Raw genomic sequence first — 22,878 nt, 5'->3', positions numbered from 1 at the left:
AGACAGCGAAGAGTTTCAATATTTGTTTATGAAACTTTAGGATAAATGTAAGAAGAGTATGCGAGATAAGAGGATATATAATACCTACAGGGAATCCGAGATTTGAGAGTTTGTTTTCAAGAACTTCGGAGTAATAAACAATCAGAGCGTTTACACTTGTATATGTATACATCGTGCGGCAGTAAAATTTATACAAGAAAGTTTTCATATGTGCGTGAAACTATGGATTTTTTTAGTAATACTGCATTCTCAGTTTTTAATTTTCTCACCAATTTAATATTTTCAACGACTTCAAAGTTTCAAAAAAAAGAAGCTTTATACTCATTCTATAATATTCATATGGCTATCAAACGAAACAAAATCTATGCAGCAAAGAAGAATAAAACAAAATGTAGTTTACTTTTCGTCAGGATAAATATAGGAGCTTATTGCCCTTTGAAAATGTGGCCTTATATACAGAGTTCTCAACATTCGACGGACCCATCTGGCAATCCTGTATCTTTTGACAGAGACGTCAGATCGCTTAATGGCATACCGCGTTGGAAGCACCAGTCCAAGCAGATTTTTACCATGGAACAGTACACGCCACGCAAGCGCTCCCAATTTGTGGAAATTTACATTCAATAAAAGAAGTCAAAAAATTAAATAATGTGAAAAGTGCGCCTTCTAAGAACACCATTAAACGTTTGTACGAAAGGTTTTCGACTGGTGATGCTCTTTCTAATCCAAAGAGGCTAAATCAAAACCAACCAAGGCGTCGCCAAGGACATCCCAAAATCGCCGTTCTCAGCAGTTGGGCAGTGCTCGGACCACTTTACAACGAATTATCCGCATTGATTTGCATTTATTCCCGTATAAGGTTCAATTGATGCAAAGATTGTTGCCTGCGGACAAGCCTCGTCGATTAGAATGGGCCCAAAGAGTCATCGAAATCCGTCGGTTCCGTCGAATATGGGCAACCCTGATACGTTAAATTTTCTAATGAATTATTTTGCAAAAATGTATGCTGAAGGTGCATACCTCAACTTTCTTCTTATTGCTTTTTCATAAAAATGAACAAAAAATTAGTTGAACTTACCTATTTCAATCTTTCCCTCGTTACAGGCAAATGAAAAGTTGCATCCATTATTCCAATTTTCAAATTTGACACTAATAATTATGTAAGAAACTATAGACAATATCTAAACTCATGATTGGCTCTAAACTTTTCAAAAATGATGGCGAAAGATAAAACCTGCATCTTTGTGGAAAAAAAGATCAGCATCAGTATGGCTTTGTCTTTGAGAATTCTATGGTTACCAACCTGACTGTGCCAATTTTAAATTTCATCATTTAAAACTGATCAAGTAGACGTTGCCTGTGCAGGTTTTTATTAAGCTTTCCATACACTTTCACATAGGATACCATATTGTTGTTGAGGCTTGAAAAGTTAGAATTCCTTTCAAATTTCCTTTTTTTTGTTTAAAGTCCTACCAGTCGAAATTGGTAATATCAAATCACACCCCTTTGCTACCATCTCTGATGTGCCTCAGGGTAGTATTCTTGGTCCGTTATTATTTGTGCTTTTTATTAATGACATTCATGTGTGTTTCGCAGATGATTAAAAATTATCATTGTATTTCGTTATTAAAAAGTGATTTAAATAATCTAACCGAATGGAGTAACAGAACGCTTAATATCAATAAATATTTTTCATGGCCTTCGCCAAAGCTCTAATCCCTGTTTTAATGTTCGTTTTTCCGCTGTAAATGACTCACGATTTTCTTTTGTTAATTTCGGTGGCCGTAGCCTAATGGATTGCTGCGTGAAGCACCAAAGTGAAGAAAAAGTGTCTCATTGTCGGCTACATGCTGAAACTACCAATATCCATATCAACCACAATAGGCGAAAACCACCTTGTTACCATATATGTATATGTATGTATCTCGAATTCTCAATCTTCACAGCCTGTGATGTGTTGTTGAGTGTTACGAACAGGACCGACCGCTGACTACTTGCGGTTGTGTTAACCTGTGTTGTTTCTGTTTCTGCTAGAGTTACAGATAGTTAATTCAATTGACCTCGAAGTAAGGTCCAGTCTCACTGCATGGATACCGAACAGACAATGTCCAGACAACCATAAGATTTGTGAGCTGTTGCCTTGTTAGTTTCCTCTAATCGTGGGATTCATCCGTGGGTAGAAGGATTTCGCGACCTAGAAAAAATTGTGTACATAACGTAAAACCTACCTTTCCAGAAATAAACGATAGATTTTTAAGCCAATCCCAATTATCCTCCTTTGGCGCTTCCAAAGAAATTTAGTTAGTTTGCTGCGCCACATCAACGAGTCCATGGCTCAAATTGCCGCTTGACTGTCGGAGTGAATATTTATTTCCCTGACAGCTACTACATATTTAAAATTAAGCCATTTAATTTTCTATTTGCCATAATGTGTTCGTATTTAATTTTTTATGTATTAACTTCTGCGTGTGATTGATTTTGAGATTTTTCAATGCCACCAAAATCTTTCACTTGAAAAAACTTCGATAACTGTTAGTCCAATGAAATTGTGTGATATAAAATAAGAAATAAAAAAAGAATTAAATATTCTATCCTCAGTGGAAGCCTTTTTCCGAAAGCATGAAATATAATTCCTCAGAAAAGAAACCGTCTACCAGGCAAATATTTAAATTTGACTAAGTCAGTGAGGACAACTTTTTGCCATGTTATTCTAAAGGTAAAACTGAATTTTGTACGGGCAATATGTCTACTAACAAACAGCGGTGTTATAACGACTACTCACAGGTGTTATAACAAGTCACTACACTATTGGCACTCTAGCCAGTAGAATGGCTTCTGCAGGAGTTGTGGAGATGACGAAGAAATTGAGTAGGTGAATGTCTTGCACTTCAAAGACACCGTGCTAAATATCTTGCCGATTATTTCTTTCAAGGCCTACGGAATGTGCAAAATATCTCACTGGAGGAAAGTAACTAGTTCTTAAAAAGATCTAAGTGGTTTAAAAACTTTGTTCTTCTGCTTCTTCTTAATTCGCGCAAAGACAAACGAGTCTAACAAAGCACATCAGTCGTTTCTTTCTCGTGTTAACCGGAACCAGTTGGACACACCAAGTGAAGCCAAGTCCTTCTCCAACTGATCTTTCCAACGCAGAGGAGGCCTTCCTCTTCCTCTGCTACCAGCAGCTGGTACCGCATCGAATATTTCCGAGCCGGAGCGTTTGTATCTATTCGGACGACATGACCCAGACAACGTACCCGCTGGATCTTTATTTATAAAGCTCATACAGCTCATCGTTCCATCGTCTGCGATATTCGCCGTTGCCAACGTGCAAAGGTTCAAAAATCTTACGTCGAATCTTTCTCTCAAACACTCCAAGCGTCGCTTCATCGGATGCTGTCATCGTCCACGCTTCTCCACCATACGTTAGGACGGGCATGATGAGAGTCTTGTAGAGTGTTAGTTTTGTTCGTCGAGAGAGGGCTTCACTACTCATTTGCCTACTTAGTCCAAAGTAGCACTTGTTGGCAAGAGAGATTCTACGTTGGATTTCCAGGCTGACATTGTTATCGGTGTTAATGCTGGTTCCTTAATAAACGAAGTCTCTTACAACCTCGAAATCATAACTGTCAACAGTGACATGGGTGCCGATACGCGAGGTACATTCTGTCAAAAAATGTCCTGAATTGTTAAAAAGCGCGTGTTACACATACATATGTCTAAATTTTTGGTGGAATATTGATACAACTGTTCTCTATAGCGGCGCAGAGTTTGAGTGTGATCTGTCAATTAGCTTGTTTTCGGCATTTAATTACATCAGTGTGCTCTGCGATTTTCACTATGAATAAAATATTGAACAAATATTTTTTTTAAATTTTGTGTTTTGAATCGTTGAAAATGTTGCATAAAGCCTATGGCGAGTATGCTTTATCAAAAACACGGGTCTACGAGTAGTACATATAAGGCTTTTGCCGAGGGCCGAGAAGTCGTGGAAGATTTACCCCGATCTGGTCGCCCATCAACGTCTTCAACGAATGAAAATGTCGACAAATTCAAGGAAATTGTGCTGGAACACCATCGTTTAAGTTTGAGGGGGGTAGCTCGTGACCTTAGAGAGCATGAGACGCGTGCTCGCTCGACTCGTTCCAAGAAAGTTGAATTTGTTTCAAAAAATTCATCGGAAGAAAGTGCCTGAAGACATGCTTGAGCAAGTGAATTTGGACCCAACGTTTATCCAGTGCAAGAGACGTGGGGATATGAGTTTGACATGCAAACCAGCCAACAGGCGGCTGAATGGCGCTATCCATATGAGCTGCAATCAAAAAACCACGGCAAAGTCGGTCGAAAGTGAAAGTCATGATACTCGTTTTCTTTGATTATCATGGAGTTGTGCACTCGGAATTCATTCCAAATGGTTCTACGGTGAATAAAGAATATTACCTGGAAGTTGTGCGACGTTTGAGAAAAAATGTGCCTAGGAAACGGCCCAATTTGTGGAAAGAAAACTCATTGATCTTGCACCATGATAGTGCACTGTCTCGCAAGGCTCATATTGTAAACACTTTTTTTGACCAAGAGCGCGACAACCACCGAATTCACCGGATTGAGCCCCCTGTGACTTTTTCCTTTCCCCGCAACTTAAATTGCAACTCCGGAGAGCGCTTTGTCTCGATCGAGGGCATTAAGAAGAATTCGCTGAAAGAGCTGAAGAAGATCTCTTCAAACGCATTTAAAAGGTGCTTTGATGACTGGACTAATCGTTGGCATATGTCTATTGCTTCGAATGGAGTCTATTTTGAAGGCGACAAAAAAAAAAAAAAATTTTTAGGATTAAAGAATTTGTTTGCCTTTTATTGAACAATTCCCGGTACTTTTTTGACAGAATATACTTCGTTTTGTCCTCGTTCCCCATCAGACCCATCCGCTTTGCAGAACTAACGCCGCAATTGTTAAGGCTGATGATATCAATATCATCAATATCATATCAACTTTGTTAGGGCATGGAAATCACAATGAGTCTTAGGGTCACCGAGTGTCTTATCTTAGATAAGCGGCCTAGCTAACCTAACCTATGCAAAATGAAAAAAAAAAAATTTTTGAACATTCCCTTTGTAAAATTCAAAAGAAATTTGAAAAAAAGGAATTTAAGTTCCAAATTAAAAATATAAGAATTAAATTCTCTGATTCTTATTATATACATTTTTTACTCATTATTTATTCAGTACTCAATACTTTATTCCGGGGGTGCCTTTTATATGTGGGGATTTGGCAACCCTGGTATTGCAATCTGGCAACTGACAGCTGTATCGCAAAGTTTGACATTTTTTGGCTTTAACGTACTCAGAACGTTCTGAAATACCAGCGGTATTTGTGTTGTTTACAGTAACTTAAAAATTCATCTCGGCCCAAAAATGGAATTAAATCGTTAACATTTTCGGGCGACTATTTTTTACAACTTTCCACGTGGATTAACTCAGCAACATTGCATGGATGAACTTAGTTCATTTTTTGGCGATGAAGCTCCATCAAGGACCAGTGTTTATCGATAGTATGGTGAATTCAATCGTGGTCGTAGTTCACTCCAAGACGAATTTCGTGAAGGTCGTCCAAAATCAGTTGTTGTTCCGAAAACCATTGATGCTGTGCGCGAACTGATATTGCAAGATCGTCATGTGACCTATCGTGAGATTGAGACAATCTTAGGCATTAGTGGGACCAGCATACATTCAATATTGCATAAACATTTGACTGTCAAAAAAATTTGTTCGCGTTGGATCCCACACAATTTGTCAATCGCTCAAAAAAAGGCTCGGGTCGTGACAGGTGATGAATCATGGATTTACGCGTATGAGCTCGAAAGTAAACAGCAGTCGAATGTATGGGTGTTTCAAGATGAGCCAAATCCAACAAAAGTTGTTCGCGCACGAAGCACTTCCAAGCAAATGGTCGCCTGTTTTTTCGGAAAAACTGGGCATGTCGCAACTGTACCACTAGAACAACGCAGAACAGTAAATTCTGAGTGGTACACAACCATTTGTTTGCCAGTTGTCTTCCAAGAAATTAGGAAAACCAATCGCCAAAGACGGATCACTCTTCACCAGGACAATGCGAACTCTCATACATCGGCTCAAACAACTGCATTTTTGAGCACCCAAAACATCGAATTAATGGGTCATCCGCCGTATAGTCCTGACTTGGCATCGAATGACTTCTTTTTATTCCCGTACGTAAAAAACAAGCTGAGAGGTCAACGTTTTTCGACACCTGAAGAAGCGGTTGCGGCATTCAGAATGCATGTTTTGGAGGTACCTTATTCAGAGTGGCAAAAGTGCTTCGACAATTGGTTCAAACGCATGCAAAAGTGTATAGATCTTCATGGGAAATATTTTGAAAAACAATAAAGTGATTTTCGATGATTAAAATTTGCTTTTGTTCTCTAATCCCGACACATTAAAGGCACCCCCCGTATCGAATGATGACTATGAACCTTAAGGCTCAATTAAAAAAAAAAAAAACAAATTTCGATAAAACCGCGTCAGAAGTTTCGGTACAATTTTTTGAAATTTTCACTGTGGCCGAACCCTTAAATAGTTTCTTCTAGAACTCCTTCTGTTTTGCACTACCCCCATTACATAGCGATTGCTCTTGCCATCTGTCGCCGCGAATGGGTGCAAGTCCAGAGTCTAATAAAAGTATTGACTCCGCACTGCCGGACAATGCTTTGTAATAAATTCTCAACTTTACCTTTCTCTATATAATTTTTTTGATTGCCTTTTTATGTCTATCTACGTTAACATTTCTGACATTACACACTCTTAAATTTTTCGCTTTTTTCAATAACATTTTTTCTCTTTCTTTTCATCGTTATTCCATCGCTGGTATTTTCATGCGCCACTTGGATGCTGCTTTGGATGTGGTTGGTATTGTCCTTGTTGTTGTTGTTGCCGTCGTCGCCACCTGCGGACTTGTGTATTGGCAACGATGGATATCTTGTAACTACCGTCTTTAAATTATTGCTATTACTACTGTTGTTGTTGTCGTCAGGAGAAAATCAATCGTGAAATTCTAAACACAAAGGTGTTCAATGTGGATGCCGGCGGCGGCGGCAGACGTAAGCGAAAACGTAAAAATCAGCGCGCTGTCAATGGAATGGCAAACGATCAGCAGGCAGATGCTACAGTCAATGGCGCTGGAGGCGATGGTGCGGAGGGTGGCGGTGCTGCTGGTGGCAAAGGCAAGAACAGTATCATGGCCAAGGCACGAAGCTTAATGAATTTACACAATAATGAAGCTGGCAGAAGGGTAAGTATCCGATACTCTAATGCATAAATTCACTCAAATATAATTTACACGTTTTTTTGTTGTTGCATTGAATTCTTCGAAACTTTTTAAAAGTGAAGCGGTTCAATACATTAAATTGTTATAATGGAAATGAAAAAAATAATAATTGTATATTAATTTTCAATAAATAATTACATAACTTTTCTGCATCGAACAAGCCAGCTCACCAGCAAAACCAAAAAAGTAGCATAAAAACTTTAAGTTTTTTGCAATAAGAAATAACTGTAAAAACACTCCAACGCAGCTACATAAAAGTGCGTGGAAGTATGTTTGGGTGAGTACGTTTGTAAGTTGTTGAGAGTTGATTGAGCAACTTTTTCACGCCATATTAATTTGCTCGAAGCGTGCGGGGGAAATTGCGAATTAAAATCAAAATTAATTTGACGTCCACTTATGGGCAATTTACAAGGACAAATATTGCTTGCAAACCTATTCAACATGTTGTGCTGCAGACACACATACACATACTCTTACAATACTAGTGCAGCGGCAATAACACAAGAAATTTCATAAAAAATTTTATCAGTTAGAGAGCAATGCTTTTTGTTGTTGTTGTAGTATTACATATTCGCATTCAGGAGTCACTTGGCAATTACACACAGTATTTACAAACCCATATAAACATAGGTACTATGCATGTATGTGTGTATGTATGTGTGTATGCAGTTCGTGCGGCTAGTCAACAAATCTGGCCAATCAACAGCCAACATGCCTGAGGCAATTAGAGTCTACGTTGATTTCCTGCGTTGTAAATTGAAAAGCATGAAACCGACGACAACGACCACCGATGGCGACTAGTCGTTGTTGTATTGTTATTTGTTGGAGTGGTGATTTTGCTGATGACACTGTTACCAAGCATTGTTTACATCTATTTTAATAAAACAAGTAATAAAAAAAATAAATTTTAATAAAATTCAGAAGTATTTTTTTTTAATTCATGTTACCCGAGGCGTCTGCGAGTATTTTTCATCTAGTGCTTTCCCTTCAGTATAAAACAAGCGAAGTTACACAATTTTTTGCTTAACCTAAACGATCCTTATAGCCCTGAACAGCATGAACTGAATTAAGTTTTGCTGAACATATGTAACAAATTTTTCATCTTGTCCTAATGTAAATTCATCGCGTAGTTTCTAAAATAATTTGCAGTAGTTTCCATAATTTTTTTTTTTTTTTTTTTAATTATGTGAAGTAGGAAACATTTCGTGAAAAATCGTAAATGCAAAATTTTATCAAGCAGCCGTTCTAAACTGTCAGGGCTTGATTAAAATTATATTGATGGTTTTGATTGATTGAAATGTGATTTAACTAAAAACAGAAAAATATCGGACTCACCTAGAAAATCTCTTGAATACTTTTCGTGCTGCATCCACGTATATTGGACCCCATTTATCATGAGCCCAAATTTGCCAAAATTTCAATAACAATGCCTCGCAATACCATTTTACGCGCCCTTGGAAGCAAAGTAATAACACTCTCACTTGGACTCCACCGGCCGCCTAATGATCAAAAACTTTTTCAAACATTTTTTCATTATTCACTTCTACGAACAAATTTGTTTGAAAACGAATTTTATATTTTGGTTCAAAATATTTGCGTAAAATATGTTGTCTGCTGGTTATGAAAAACACCTTCCGTTAAGATTTTTTTCGTATTTTTTCATTAGAACTGAGGTAGCCGAAGCAGCCGATTGTGTTTGTGCGTGATTACCCGGGTTTGAAACTCGCTTGGGGAACGAAGCACCAAAGTGATGGAAACTATTTTTTTAATTGGAGTCGTCCTTCGGTAAGCAATGACAAACCTTCGAGAGTAGTTTTGTCATAAAAAAGTTAATCATAAAACACCATCTGCCGTTTGGAGGCAGTAATGATCTTTTATTAATAAATAAGTACAAATGAAAGGGATTAATGATAAGAACATTAATATTTAATAGGTCCACCCTTTGATTTGATAACAGCAGCAATCCTGTGGGCTGTTATTATGGCACTCCACTCGTTTATTAGAGCATTTTTCAGGGCTGTTTGCTATGTTTGCTTGTTATCTTACGTTTTAATATAGCCCACATGTGCTCTATGGGGTTTAGATCTGGAGACTAACAAATTAATATAACAAATAAATGTTATTGTCTCTAAACCAAAGTATCGTAGTCGCTGATTTTTGAAAGCGCGCGTTAACGAACATTTATTGGACTGTCAATGCGACCCTCGTAAATAAACTTTCCGCCGACACCATCAGCAACCATACATCGCCAAATCATAATTCTGCCTCCCCCATGCTTAACAGTGGGTACTATGCACTCTGAATGGTTTTACTCGCCAACCCATCGCCTCACGGACGTCACACCAGGTGTACCAAATACCTGTAGGGCAGGAAAGAAAACGTTTTATAAGAATTGTGTTATTTCCTCGAAATTGGTCTAGGGTAAGAAGCTAGGACTGCTGATATTTTAAAATGATGTAACGTAAGTTTTCCTCGAAGTTCGATTCATCAGGCCACAGAAAATTCGACCAAGCTTCCTTTGTAAAATGTTGGTATCAGAAGTCCTTTATAAATACTCTTTACCTGCTTCCAGAAGCCTTCTTCTAGCTGTTGGAGCACTAAAAGATTTTCCAATTTTTTCTAACAGGGCAGCTGCAAGGGCAGTATAGTAGTTTATACGATCCTTGAGAGACTCCCGTATAAGTTTTCGGTTTCCGCGTTCTCTAGTGAGGCGTTTTCATTCACATTTTTGTTTATTATAGTGGGATTATGTCGCAGTAAATCGCTGGACTGCATAATACAAACGTCCCACGAAACAGGCAAACTCAACCTGAGACTTCCCTTCCTCGCTTAAAACCTGGACTATCACTCGTATGTAGTAACAAAGTTCAACTTTGTTAGGCATTGCGATAAAAAGAACTTGTTTCTATCCACTTGACAGTTTTACACTAAAGATTATCCATTCATTGATTACCAAATTTAGAATTCCAAATGTTGTATTTTAAGTAAACCTTTAAAAATTCAACAAGGTGTGCCATGGCTTTTCCCGTAATACAATTTAGTGCTGTAATCAAAGGTTAAACGCACCAGCGACACATTTGCAAAAAATAAGTTGTCACTTTGGTAGCCGCATTTGAAATTACTTGTATTTCATAGTGTGTTCAATTTTCGAGTTAGATTCAAATATGTACCTACAGCGAAGGGTGAAAAGTATGTATGCGTAAAATATCGATGTAGTTAAACGCTATCATACCTAATCATATACGAAGTGTGTTCAAAACAGAGGTAAATTTTCAAATTTCGCGGGCTACGTACATTCGACTTTTGATTATTATTTTTCTTGATGATATGCTCACGGTTTTAGGAATATGACTAAATTATTTATTTGTTTGTGGAAGGCATAAATAAGGCAAGTGTTTTGCGTGTTCGGCGATTTCATCAAAGAAGTTGCATCAAATTTTGTTTAAAAAATGGAATTAAGTACTCAAAAAAACTTAAAATGTTGACAGTGGCATACAGTGAGAGTTCTCTGACTCAACAAAATGTTTACAAGTGGTACAAGCTTTTCACAGAAGGTTGAGAATATGTAAATGACGACGCTCACTCTGGACGCCTTAGCACATCAACCACCGAAGAAAATTTTGAGAAAGTAAAGAAAATTGTTATGGAGGATGTCGGCATATTGATTGGCTCACGCTCTTTTCAGAAGTTTTTGGCATAAAGCGTGTAGCAGCGAATTTCGTTCTCAAAATTGCGGGAGTTCTTACCATTGCGTGAAATACGAAAAAAAAGCGCTCGGAAATGTGGAAAAAAATTAAAAACTGAAGTTGGTAGGTGATATAAGAAAAAATTAATGCAATCACTGCCCAAGTTACTTCGTTTCCGTCTAAATAACGACTGATTGGAAGAGTGTGCGAACACATAAGAAATGAGCGGGCATAATTCTGCTACCGAATCCCCTTTGAAGTGACAACCCAAGTTACTCTCACAATTTTGCCTTGGATGGCCAAACCTGGTAATCTAACATTTTTGCGTGTAAAATGAGCAGGTACAATTCTGTTGCAGGGTGCCCTTCAACGTGGCAACCGAACGTGCTCCCACAATTTTTTTTTCGGTTGGCCAAATCTTGTAATCTATCATCCATAGCTTTAGATATATAAAAAGTAAGACATCGGTTGGCAACGTCGAACTCAGCTGCGGTCTTTGTCTCCATAATAGTTTCAAATCCTCTTTATTTTTAGGATATTTTCAGTTTCGATGACAGAAAGAAACCGCAGGAAATCCAGTTTGCTAATACATTGAGTGAGGCTTGCTTACGGTGTTTTTTGCAAAATCATGAACTAGCAATGACATCTGAGCCACCGTATTATTACGCTGCAATACCCGTGAATGACTGTTCTATAATTCCAGGCAATTTTTCGTATTACTGCATACCAACGGCCAAAATCTCACATATGTACATATCTAAATACTTACTCACATTGTTACGCGTCTCAAATACCGTTTCAAGCCCGTTTCAATCAATAAATGCAAATTTGACATGATTTCCACTTACTCCAAGCGCACTAATGGTAAGAAACAAAAAATTCCTACTCTTCCCATACTTTTCGTACGATTAGTCACAAAACATATTGCCAATAGCCAAGTGATAGCTGATCGCTGATTGTTAATGGTGGTTGGTTGCGAGTTGTAATCTATGCAAATTATGCATGAATAAATTTTTTCTACGATCGTTACGAGCACTTAAGCAAATTGAGGCGCAGTTGAATTGGAGCCATTTAGAACACATATTTATTATAAATATATCTGCATGCATAAGTGTGTGTGTGTATGTGTGTAAGTACAAACATATATATATGTACACACACATAGTATATGCATGTATATGTATGTCAACAGCGCCAAGGCGTTATGTCGTAAGACGGTGCTGTACTTCATTCCTCCTCGATTTGTCCCACAATTAACAGTGGCACAGTAAGCGGTTGTTGCACGCTAGCTGCCTTTTTGCTGCAATGGGGTGCGCCAAAATGCCGTTTGAGATTTTTCACACCAGCTGTGACGGTTGCAATTAACACTCCATGCAGCTTTTATGAGGCGTTGGGTTTATGGCCTTTAATTGTTTTTACAAAAACCAAAAAAAAAAAACGTTCTATGAATTAATTCGCTTCAATAAATTAATGTATATTTTGACATTCAAATGATATTTGCTGATAAAATCAATTTAAATATATTTTTGGTTAACAACGTGGTATTACATTTGTCATTAATCAACCTTATCTCGTATTTATAATCTGTAAATACAGTTATAAATGTCATAAACATAAATTCAATTAAAAATGGGAAAAAATGCAGCATGAAAAATTGAGAAAAATTGATTTTTTACGACTTTGTATGCAATCAGAGGCTGGCTGATTTTAATGTAAATTGAATGACTATGAAGATACACAAGCCTCCAGCACAATAAACTCAGCATGCAACATTTTTTCCTAAATCATACTTCGGTGCGTCTAATAGATAATACAAAAGTTTTTGTTGCAATTGTATGAACAAAAAAAAATAAAAAAAATAATTAACACTTACTACCCCTTTGGGTGTTTCACCGAGCTCCTCCTCCCATATGTGGTGTGCGACTTGATGTTGTTCCAGAAATAGAGGGACCTACAGTTTTAAGCCGACTTCCAATGGAAAATGTTTTTATGAAGAGCTTTTTCATGACAGAAATACACTTGGGGGTTTGCCATTGCCTCACGAGGGGCGACCACTATTAGAAAAAAACTTATTCTATCATATTGTTCTTTATTCATGCATAGAGATTCGTACCTACATACTTCAAAATGGTAGTCAAGCAGCAACCCATTCGGCTACGGCGGTCGTAAAAATTGTATGGACAGTAACTACAAGTATTCCTAGGATAAACATCGCGTGGTAGCTCAACCGAGCTCAATGTGCTTTTTGGAATTTGTTTTAAGGTTGAAGTAAGGTATTTTCAGTATTTTGTGCTTTTTATTTATTTTTTAAAATTAGTGTAAAATTCAAGAGATTCATAATTAGTAAAAATTTCACGTCAATCAGCAAAATGTATGAAGCTATGAATATTTATACTTGTCTTGTTCCAAGCTGGGTTTCTATACCGGTTTGGCTTTAAAGCATAGCCGTTTGGTAAGCCTTGGATTTGAAACCAGGCACGCATGAAAAATTTTCTTATAAAAATCCATCTGGCGTTCGGATTGGCATAAAGCTAAATAAACAATTGGGTGCCAAATTTTTTCTAAACCTCAGGTAGGGAGTTAAAATTAAGTAAAAAATACATGGATATGAAAAGTGCATGGACAAATTAAAAGTTAAGTTTTGCCGATCAGTGTTATTAATCTTACAATAACAAATTAGGCGCTTTTTTAGTGAAAATCGGTTTTTTGACTTCCAAGTGGTAGGAGAAATTGAAAAATCAGAAAAACCTTTACCGCGATATCTCGAACAACTTTCGATATCTCGAACGCATTTTGATTTTTTTGTTTCAGTTAATTCTGTGGTGAGCTGTGATGTACACTGCAAAATAACTGACGCGGCGATTTGTAAATTCACTGCCACTCGCTCAATTTTCAATGAAAGTTGAAGAAAATATGACTCACATGTTGCATTATTATATGGATATTTACTGAATAAACTAATATTATCTGTATCGCTACAAAAAAATCTGAAAAACTTACCTGTTTCCGCCGAATTAACCTTACCAGCTCGGTATCTAAATTAAAGGCGCATGAATATTTTCAAATGGATTTAAGAAAGAGTAAATTGAACATGAAAAATTAATTCATTCAAATGATTTCCACAATGGCTTTATATTCTGCCAACTGAATTTTTCAGTCGGTACTTTTTCTCAAAAAATGGCAATTTCGATTTAATGTTTCCACTCTAGAATAGTCTCTTTTTAATTGGTGTAACGGCGCCCATGAAGAAATAGTGCAAGGGAGACAAATTGCTACTTTTTGGCGGCCTTCGTGGACTTCGTTGTTTCGGCTCATTATTCATTTTTCGGCGACCAATTTTGTTAGTTTCGAACTATAAACAAAATTTCTAACATATCAGGTGTGATACTCATATGACACGAATTTTGCGCCACTTGAACTTGCACTTTATTTGTTTATATCAAAATTCAAAAGGTACAACAAGCATGTGTTCTCGAAATGTGTCTGCAAATAATTATGGAAATTAAATATGAAAAAAAAAAACAAATTTACTAAAAAGTAACTATAAGACCCTGTGCTATAGTTACATATTTAACACATTGTAGTTTATGATAATCAAGTTGACTATTAAATTTCTTTAATGGAAGGCTTTTTCGATGTCCTACATAGAAATTAAAAAATTTTAATGCACGTACACAAATTTGCCTTTTCGTTTGGGTAATACTTTTCAGAAGGGTCCCAAATTTTTGTTTTAGATTGGCGCACACAAGAATTTTTGTATAATAATTTGCAAAAAATTAGCGGCAGGCTTATCACCTACCCTGTCAGAAATCAAAAACAGATTAACGTAACGAACGCAAGGCTGAGTCTTGTCGAGGCCCTATGCTCCCGAGAGGAGTGAACAAGAAAAAACAAAAAAAATTTCAAATTATTATGTTTAATAATAATTAATTTTATAATTTTTTTCATATTATATTTATAATATTTTTCAAATTATTTTGATTGACTGCATTAAAAGTTATATGCTAAAAAGTCGAAAATAATATTCTCTTTTTCTGCATTCATAAAAATAACCAGTGCGAAAATTCAAGAAAATATTCCAAGTCTATTTCATTTCATTCCAGAAGCATTCATTTCTATAGGAGAGTACGAAAGTTCCATGAAAAATTTGGTCCCATATATTTTGAGTATTCGTATTTGATTTTTTTTATAAGGTCAAGCATTTTTCACTGCCATAGTTTTTAGTGTTGCTGCTGTCACTTTAGCTGATTGTTGATCTTGTTTGTTTTCAGCGCGCATTCAGTTGTTGGTGTTGTGGTTGCGCTTATTGTTGCTGGTAATGAGTGATGTTGGTGCGCTATGAACTTTGCAAACCTTTTTGACAACTTGGACGCCTCGGTCCCTTTTTGCTGCATTTCTACTTTGAACTTTTTCGTCCATGGGTGAATAGCCATGCACATACATATGTATGTATGTATATGTACACGTATGCATGTCCGCATTGTTGGCTTACTGCCACACAAAAATTGCCACAAATGATTTTTAAACAATCCAGTTCGAGTGCAGCATTTGTTTTCTTTTTGTTTGGTGTTTTTGTACATATCTTGGAAACGCTGATGCCAGTGAAAAATTGCATTTTTTATTATCTTCTGGATATGAATTTTTTTGGCTACAGCCGCACTCACCTTTGTGGTTTAGGCTATTTGTGGCAAAATTTCGTGTGCACACGCTAAGGAAATTGCTTTTTGTAAAGTGTCGGGAATAGTCTGCTCACATGCGTGTATACATGCGTTTGTGCATGTACGAGGTGTGTTCAAGAAATAAGTTGAATTTTCGCGGGCTACATACATTCGACTTTCGATTATTATTTTTTTGGTCTCGAATATATTTTCACGGTTTTAGGAATATAGCTAAAATTATTAGTTTATTTGTGGGAGGCATAAGTAAAACAAGTGTTTTGCGTATTTGGCGATTTTCTGCTATCGAAAATAATGGATCAAAGAATAAAAAATGGAATTGAAATGTTGAGAGTGGCATACGGTGATGGTACTCTGACTCAAAAAAATGTTCACAAGTGGTACACGCTTTTCACAGAAGGTTGAGAATATGTGAATGACGACGCTTACTCTGAACGCCTTAGCACATCAACCACGGAAGAAAATTTTGAGGAAGTGAAGAAAATTGTTATGGAGGATGTCGGCATATTGGTTGACTCACCTCATGCATTCTTTTCGGAAGTTTTGGGCATGAAGCGTGTGACGGCGAATTTCGTTCAAAAAATTGCTGAAATTTGCCCAAAAACAACGTCGCATGAGCATCGCTCAGAAATTGTTGAATGACGTCTAGGATGATCCAGAGTTGCTTAAAAGGGTCATAACTGGGGGCGAATCATTGGTTATGACATCGAAACCTAAGCCCAACTGTTCCAATGGAAGAGTCCAGGAGAGCCAAGACCAAAAAAAGCACGCCAAGTTCGATCAAATGTCAAGGTTTTTCTCACTGTTTTCTTCAATTACCATGGCCTGGTAGCATCAGGAGTCTTATGCGCCGTTTGCGTGAAGAAAGAACGCCCGGAATTGTGGAAAAAAATGCATGGCTTTTGCATCATGAAAATACGCCTGCTCACTCATCTTTGCTTGTGAGAGATTATTTGGCCAAAAACAACACTTTTCCTGTTTCCAAGATTGAAGAGACGAATGAAAGAACGGCGTTTTGCGGCGATTGAGGAGATAAAAGCCGAATCACTAAGAGAGCTCAAGGACATACCAAAAAGTGTATATCAGAACTACTTCGAGGATTGGAGAAAAGCACTAGCACAAATGTATTTTATCTGAAGGGGACTACTTTGATGGAAATAAAATAGAAATTGATGAATAAATAAATATTTTTTGAGAAAAATAAAAATTCACTATATTTTTTAAAACACCTCGTATATATGCATTGGATATGAATAAAGACTTAAACATGATATTGCATTTGAATTTTTTTATATATTCATATTTTGTATGCACAACTAATGTAAAAAATTTATTGTCAACGTTATTTTGCTTTTTTTCGTTTTTTTTTTGTTGTTGCAAAGGCGCCTAAGTTTTAAAACTTTTAAAATATAACAATCTGATGGTGCTAAATGGTTAAATATTTCGCAAACCTTCAAATCAAGGCATTTTGAGCCAATTTGCAAAACCTTCCTATGAAAAATGTTTTGAAGCTTGGAAGAGCCGTGGGTACCATGAAGATTACCCTCAAGGGAATAAAATAAATATTAACGAATAATAAGAACTTTCGGATAACATTCGAAATATTTTCCATGCTAAATTTTTTTCGCTAATATTTCATAAAAAGATAGTTCATTGTTTTACAAAAATCAAAGTTTCAAACTTTATACAAATTGTGCAAAAATTTAATAAATTTCTAAATATATATACATATATATATTTATAATTGGCGCATACACAATTTTTGGGTGTTTGGCCGAGCTCCTCCTCCTATTTGTGGTGTGCGTCTTGATGTTATTCCACAAATGGTGGGACTTTCATTTTTAAGCTGCCTCCGAACGGCAGATATTTTTTATGAGGAGGTTCTTCCTGGCAGATATACATTTGGAAGCTTGCCATTGCCTGCCTGCTCATCAAAATATTCTGCTTTTTATTCAGAATCCATAGAAAGCATCTGGGTATGCAGTTTTGTAGATCACTAAATTTTAGTATTACAAAATGCATGTGCTAAATTGCTCAACAATCTCGCTGATTTTTTAAATCTTGTTTTTACATCCCGAATCCTCGCAGGTATATGCGCAATCAAACATATCAGCACTACTAGTTCATATATATTTGTACGAGGTATTCCCAAAAAGTAAGTTGGCCTCAAATTTCATGAGCAGCGATGTGTTGGTACATTGTCCTAAATATATTTTTACGTATCAACCTATCTGCCATCTTTAGTTTATTTTTGACAGATTCAAATGTTATACGCGGTTTCGTGCGCTCAACACTCTTATGTTGTCAAACACATGGATCGAATAATTTGAATTTTCTGGCTAAAAAAAACAACGCAGTCTTGTCTCAACCACCGTGCTTACCGGACTAAGCCCCTTGTGACTTTTTCTTATTCCCAATGATTGAAGTAAAAAGTGACCTTACTTTTTGAACTCACCTCGTATGTTCATATGTTGCGTGAAACTCCTTGGAAGCGTATCTCTATTTGTTGGTTAAAAGAGCCATTTGTTTAGCGCTGTATTGTTTTCAACTTTTTCGCCTCTCACTACTCTTAGAGGCAAACAAACAAACAAAAAATCAGCATAATTTTTGAAGCAAAATTTTAGTTATTCTTATTTTTTTACTTTTGTTTAAAGAGGCTGTCATATTTTTTTAAACTTTTGTTTGACTCCCGGTTTTTTGCTATTTTTTTTTTTTGTTTTGTTTATATATTTTTCCCCGTTTTTGCTAAATGGTTCTTCACCAACACTTTGCGCTTCCCAAAACGTATTTTTTGCTTGATATTGAGGAATACACCGAATGTGGCAGACACTGCAATTGAGCGAACTGCCAAAATACAAATGAAGAGTAAGGAAATCCTAATAAAAACTGGGCGCATTGCGGGTATTGTTGCCTGGGAGGTGTTGCCTTTTGAAAAAGATTTGGCTTTATTTTTTTGTTTGCTGTAGGTGAAATTGTTATTGTTATTCTACCATATTTTTGTTCGTGTTGATAACGTTGTCTTTGTTTGCGTCCACATACGCGCTTACGTCCATTTGATCGCTCACTCAGTTCACTTACTTATATTAAAAAAAAATGTTTTCCTTTTTATTTTCTCTTTTGTGATTTTTTATCTTTGTTCAAAATGGAAGCAAATGAAGTAGGATTTGCTGCTATGACAGCGACAAAGACAGCCGCTGAAAAGGAGGAAGAGGGGAAATGCAATATGCCGCATGTCACCAGCAATAACGATGCAACTGCAATATAAGAATTGCAACAACACCAAAAAAATAATTCTACCAACTTTAGTTTCAACAGCAGGAATTTCTGGTAGTGGTAAAGTCACCGCGGTTGACATAATGGCAGCGTTCACATACTCGAAGAAATTAATAAAAGTTCGCGTATTTACGGTGCAATGAGTAGAAGCAAGCGTGAATCAATATAACTGGACAACATACCTACTGATTCTCGTTCTCTATTCTCTCGCAATTCTTTCAACTGTCTACTTTTATAAGTCAATGCCCGTGCGCAAAGACTAAAATTATGATTTTTTTTGTTAAACGCAGAAAATTATAAGAAAATGAAAAATCGACATTTTATAAACCGGCTAAATGGCCAAATGGATGAAAAACTTATTTAAATTTGTTCATTATTTATATTTTGTTTTTTGATGTTTGGTAATTTTTTTTTTTTGTTGCTGTTTATTTCTTTAAATTCTACGTAATTCTATTCATTGGTCACAGAAATATTGATGCCTAAAAGTTAAGTGAGCTGTACCTTCCAACATTATGAAAACCGTTTTGGCTCTTCAATACCTATTATAAATATATTCCTTAAGATATGCTTATTGTGAGAAAAAACGAAAATCGGAAATGCCAACTTTAATATTTCTAAGAAATTTTGACCCACATCTTAACCCACTTCATCTTCTTTTAAATAAAAAAGGATTATTGACAGTACCATTATGTAAGTTATGCATGACTACCATCCGATTACGCTGCGATTCGTTGCCCACTGTGGATATGAAACAGCAAATGCAACCTCTCAGTGTATTTTTACAGTGTAAAGCGTCTCACAAAAAACTACGGAAGTTTATAAGACAACATGAAAATCACACCACATATCGATGGAGAAGCTGGGCCAAATAGCTGCCAAGGTTAGATTAGGTTAGACTTGGTTGATCCTCTAGATCGCACATAGACCAGTAAATGATCCATAGTGGTACCAAGTGTTTTTTTTTTTCTTTAATACACAGTTTGAATAATTTAATTGGCTGCTAATTTTTTGATCTGCCACGTTTTCTAATATTAAAAATGATGCAGAATCTAGGAAGTTCAGTCGTATTTTGCTAAATGCAGTGCGGTGGCAGAGTAAGTGTTCCAGAGTTCCTCTCGCGTTGACTTCGTTACATAATGTGCATGTATCGTTCTGCACTAGCTTCAGTTTGGCCGCATAATATGGAGTGTCACAGTTTCCCATCAGTATACCCACTACAAGTTTACACTCTTTCGTGGGAAGAGATGAAATATACATAGTTTGTAGACCAGGCGTTGTGCTTGCGTAGCATGATTTTCGTGATCTTGCACGAGCTGGCTCTTTCCCATCTTGAATTCGCTTCCTGAATTATTGCTGCCTTTATATCTAGTCATTGTTTGCAGAGAGGTGGATGTACAAGTATACCGGCCGTGCTAGCTACTGGAAGATTAGCGCCTGCTTTGGCTAGCATATCCACTTTCTCGTTTTTTTCAATTGCCTTGTGTCCTGGAACCCAATAGATGGTGGCTTGTTTCTCAGTTCCAAGCTCATCCATTCTGTTCACGCAATGTGAGTTTGTCATAGCAGCTGCAATTGCCTGCAATAGCCTTGATGACTGCTTGGCTATCAATGTAAAAATTAAGTTGAGAGTTCGAAGGAGTGTTCCCTATGGCTAAGTCTGCTGCTTTCCCGTAGATCTCGGCTTCGAACACACTGCAGTAGTCCGGTAAATTGTGTGACTGTTCATATCCTAATTTTCCAAACTCTGCCAAGCGAAGTACACATTTTGGGGCGATTCCCGTCCACTTTATAAAGGAAGTTAAAAAACTGTCCTAAAATTTAGAATCGATCTAAAAAGAGCGAAGTTATTCATTTTCTTTTCCAAGTACCGAAAAACAATAAATAAACATTTTGGGGGTATATGGAAAATTTAAACATGGTTTTATGTTGTACGCGACAGATCTACTACCTTCTTAAAAGTAAACGATGTTATTACAGAATACATACTTTTCTTTAAATTATCTATTCCTTAATAGTTCATTTCAAATTGGCCAGCCAACTCTTTGAAAATCTCGACAACAGTGCCATCTGGTGGGCATATTTGTTCTTTATATTTTTTCTTTTTTTTTAACAATATATTATATGTATATATTTTGATTAAAATATCTTGACAACAGCGTCATTCAACGACTTCAACTACTGAGATGCCTTAAGTACAAAAATGAAACTCATCATGTTGAAGCCATTTAGAAGGAAAAATAATTACGAACACACTACCATCAGAATTTTATATAAATATAGAGATTTAGATTGGCGTTGAGATTTGTGATGTGCTCCACTTTTTTAAGAAAGCAATCAGGGAGCAGTAGGCTTCGCAAGTCTAGAACTTAAAAGAGGAATGTAGAAAAAGGTCTATAATTTGCTGATTTATAGCTTAAGTGAAACTGTTATAAGATTTATAAAATCTCAGAGGATAAGATGGCTTGGAAAAATGTTTAGAATACCCAAGGAGAAAACAACTCGAAAGACAGTTGACTACGCCCTGTTGGACTCCGAAGAAGAGGACGCCCCAGAAAGAGATGTCTCGAAGACGTAGAAGTTGGCCTTGAAAAGCAAAACGTGCGGCGGTGGAAGAAGGTAGCCTTAGATAGAGACACATGACCCAAGGTTGTGAATGAAGCAATGGTTCTCCAAGGACTGTGATGCTAAGAAGAAGAAGACGGAGCTAAGTTGAGTTAAGAGTTATCATAAATTTTCTGTTTTTCTGAAATAGGCAAGAAGGATCCAAATGCGAAGAAAATACAATATTAATATGTCCAAAAAAATCAGAAAATTGAATATATTTCTGATTTCAGATGTAAGGATCTTACGATTTCGCAAATATTTTCCTAGGCTACACTAAGAATATATGCGGATGTATACCTCAGATGCAGTGTGTGACAGATATTATTTCGTGAATCCTTTGGCAATAAAGATTGCGCAAGTGCGACTTTGCTATTTTGAAAAAAGTTGGATTTTGTTAGGTAGTATTATCATTCAAAGATTAAATAATTAATTGCTTGTTGCTAATTTGTAACCAGGTAGAACTTACCATACACCAGTGTCCACAATAATAGCAACGTGACATTGTGCAAAGTTTTGAACATTTATTTAGTTTTTATTTCATTTCTTGGCAGACAATAGTAAGCCTTCGAGTGTATTTCTGTCATGAAAAAGCTACTCATAAACAAAACGAGTTGCCGCTCGGAGACGGCGTAAAACTCTAAGTTTCTCCATTTGTGGAAAACAGTAGAGCGCATGCCACAAATAAGAAAAGGAGCTCGGCCAAACACCCGAAAATAGTGCAAGCGTGAATTGCATATACATTGCATTGCATATATATATATGCGAATGCGAAGAAAATGTATATATGTATATACATATATATATATATATACATATACATATATACATATACGTAGATATATTCATACTGCAACAAACACCATATAACTTAATGTTTCAAAATTAAAAAAAAATTTTGTTCAAAATCTCAAAAAGTTTGAGTCCGAATTTGTAGAAAAAGTATTGATATGCCGTTCTATAGCCCATTCAATTTAATAGCCCAATATAAAAATCGCGTTGATTGTTGGTAATATTATATTTTCTGTTGACGGTGCTATACATTTTCTTCCCCTGCACAACATTTTTTTATATAAAGAAAATGCCCAAGATCGTCAGCAAAATGATGGTCAAAAATCAATGAACTACTTGAAATTTACACTGCAAAAATTTAATGGGCTTTTAAACTGCATACTCAGAGCTTTTCTAAAAATTATAGAAAAGTTTGAAGTATTGATGACATTTTTTTTTGGCTTTTCTTTTTGTTTTTTTTTTTTTAATTTGGAACTTGAATTTGAGGGTAAGCTATATTTTTACAAAAGAAAAAA

The 22,878-nt window shown here is 36.3% G+C and overlaps 1 protein-coding gene across 1 annotated transcript in view; it reads left to right on the top strand.

Annotated features, from left to right (window-relative positions):
• LOC129244151 (protein Wnt-5) overlaps positions 1-22,878 on the top strand; it is a 160,549-nt gene that overhangs the window by 121,679 nt on the left and 15,992 nt on the right. The window contains exon 7 of the mRNA XM_054881767.1: positions 7,042-7,299. Coding sequence (XP_054737742.1) covers positions 7,042-7,299 — 258 coding nt within the window. The remainder of the gene's footprint in view (positions 1-7,041; positions 7,300-22,878) is intronic.

This window comes from Anastrepha obliqua, chromosome 4, assembly GCF_027943255.1.
Source record: "Anastrepha obliqua isolate idAnaObli1 chromosome 4, idAnaObli1_1.0, whole genome shotgun sequence".
Taxonomy (NCBI): domain Eukaryota; kingdom Metazoa; phylum Arthropoda; class Insecta; order Diptera; family Tephritidae; genus Anastrepha; species Anastrepha obliqua.
Note: the sequence above shows the minus strand (reverse complement) of the source record. Positions and strands in the feature narration are given on the sequence as shown.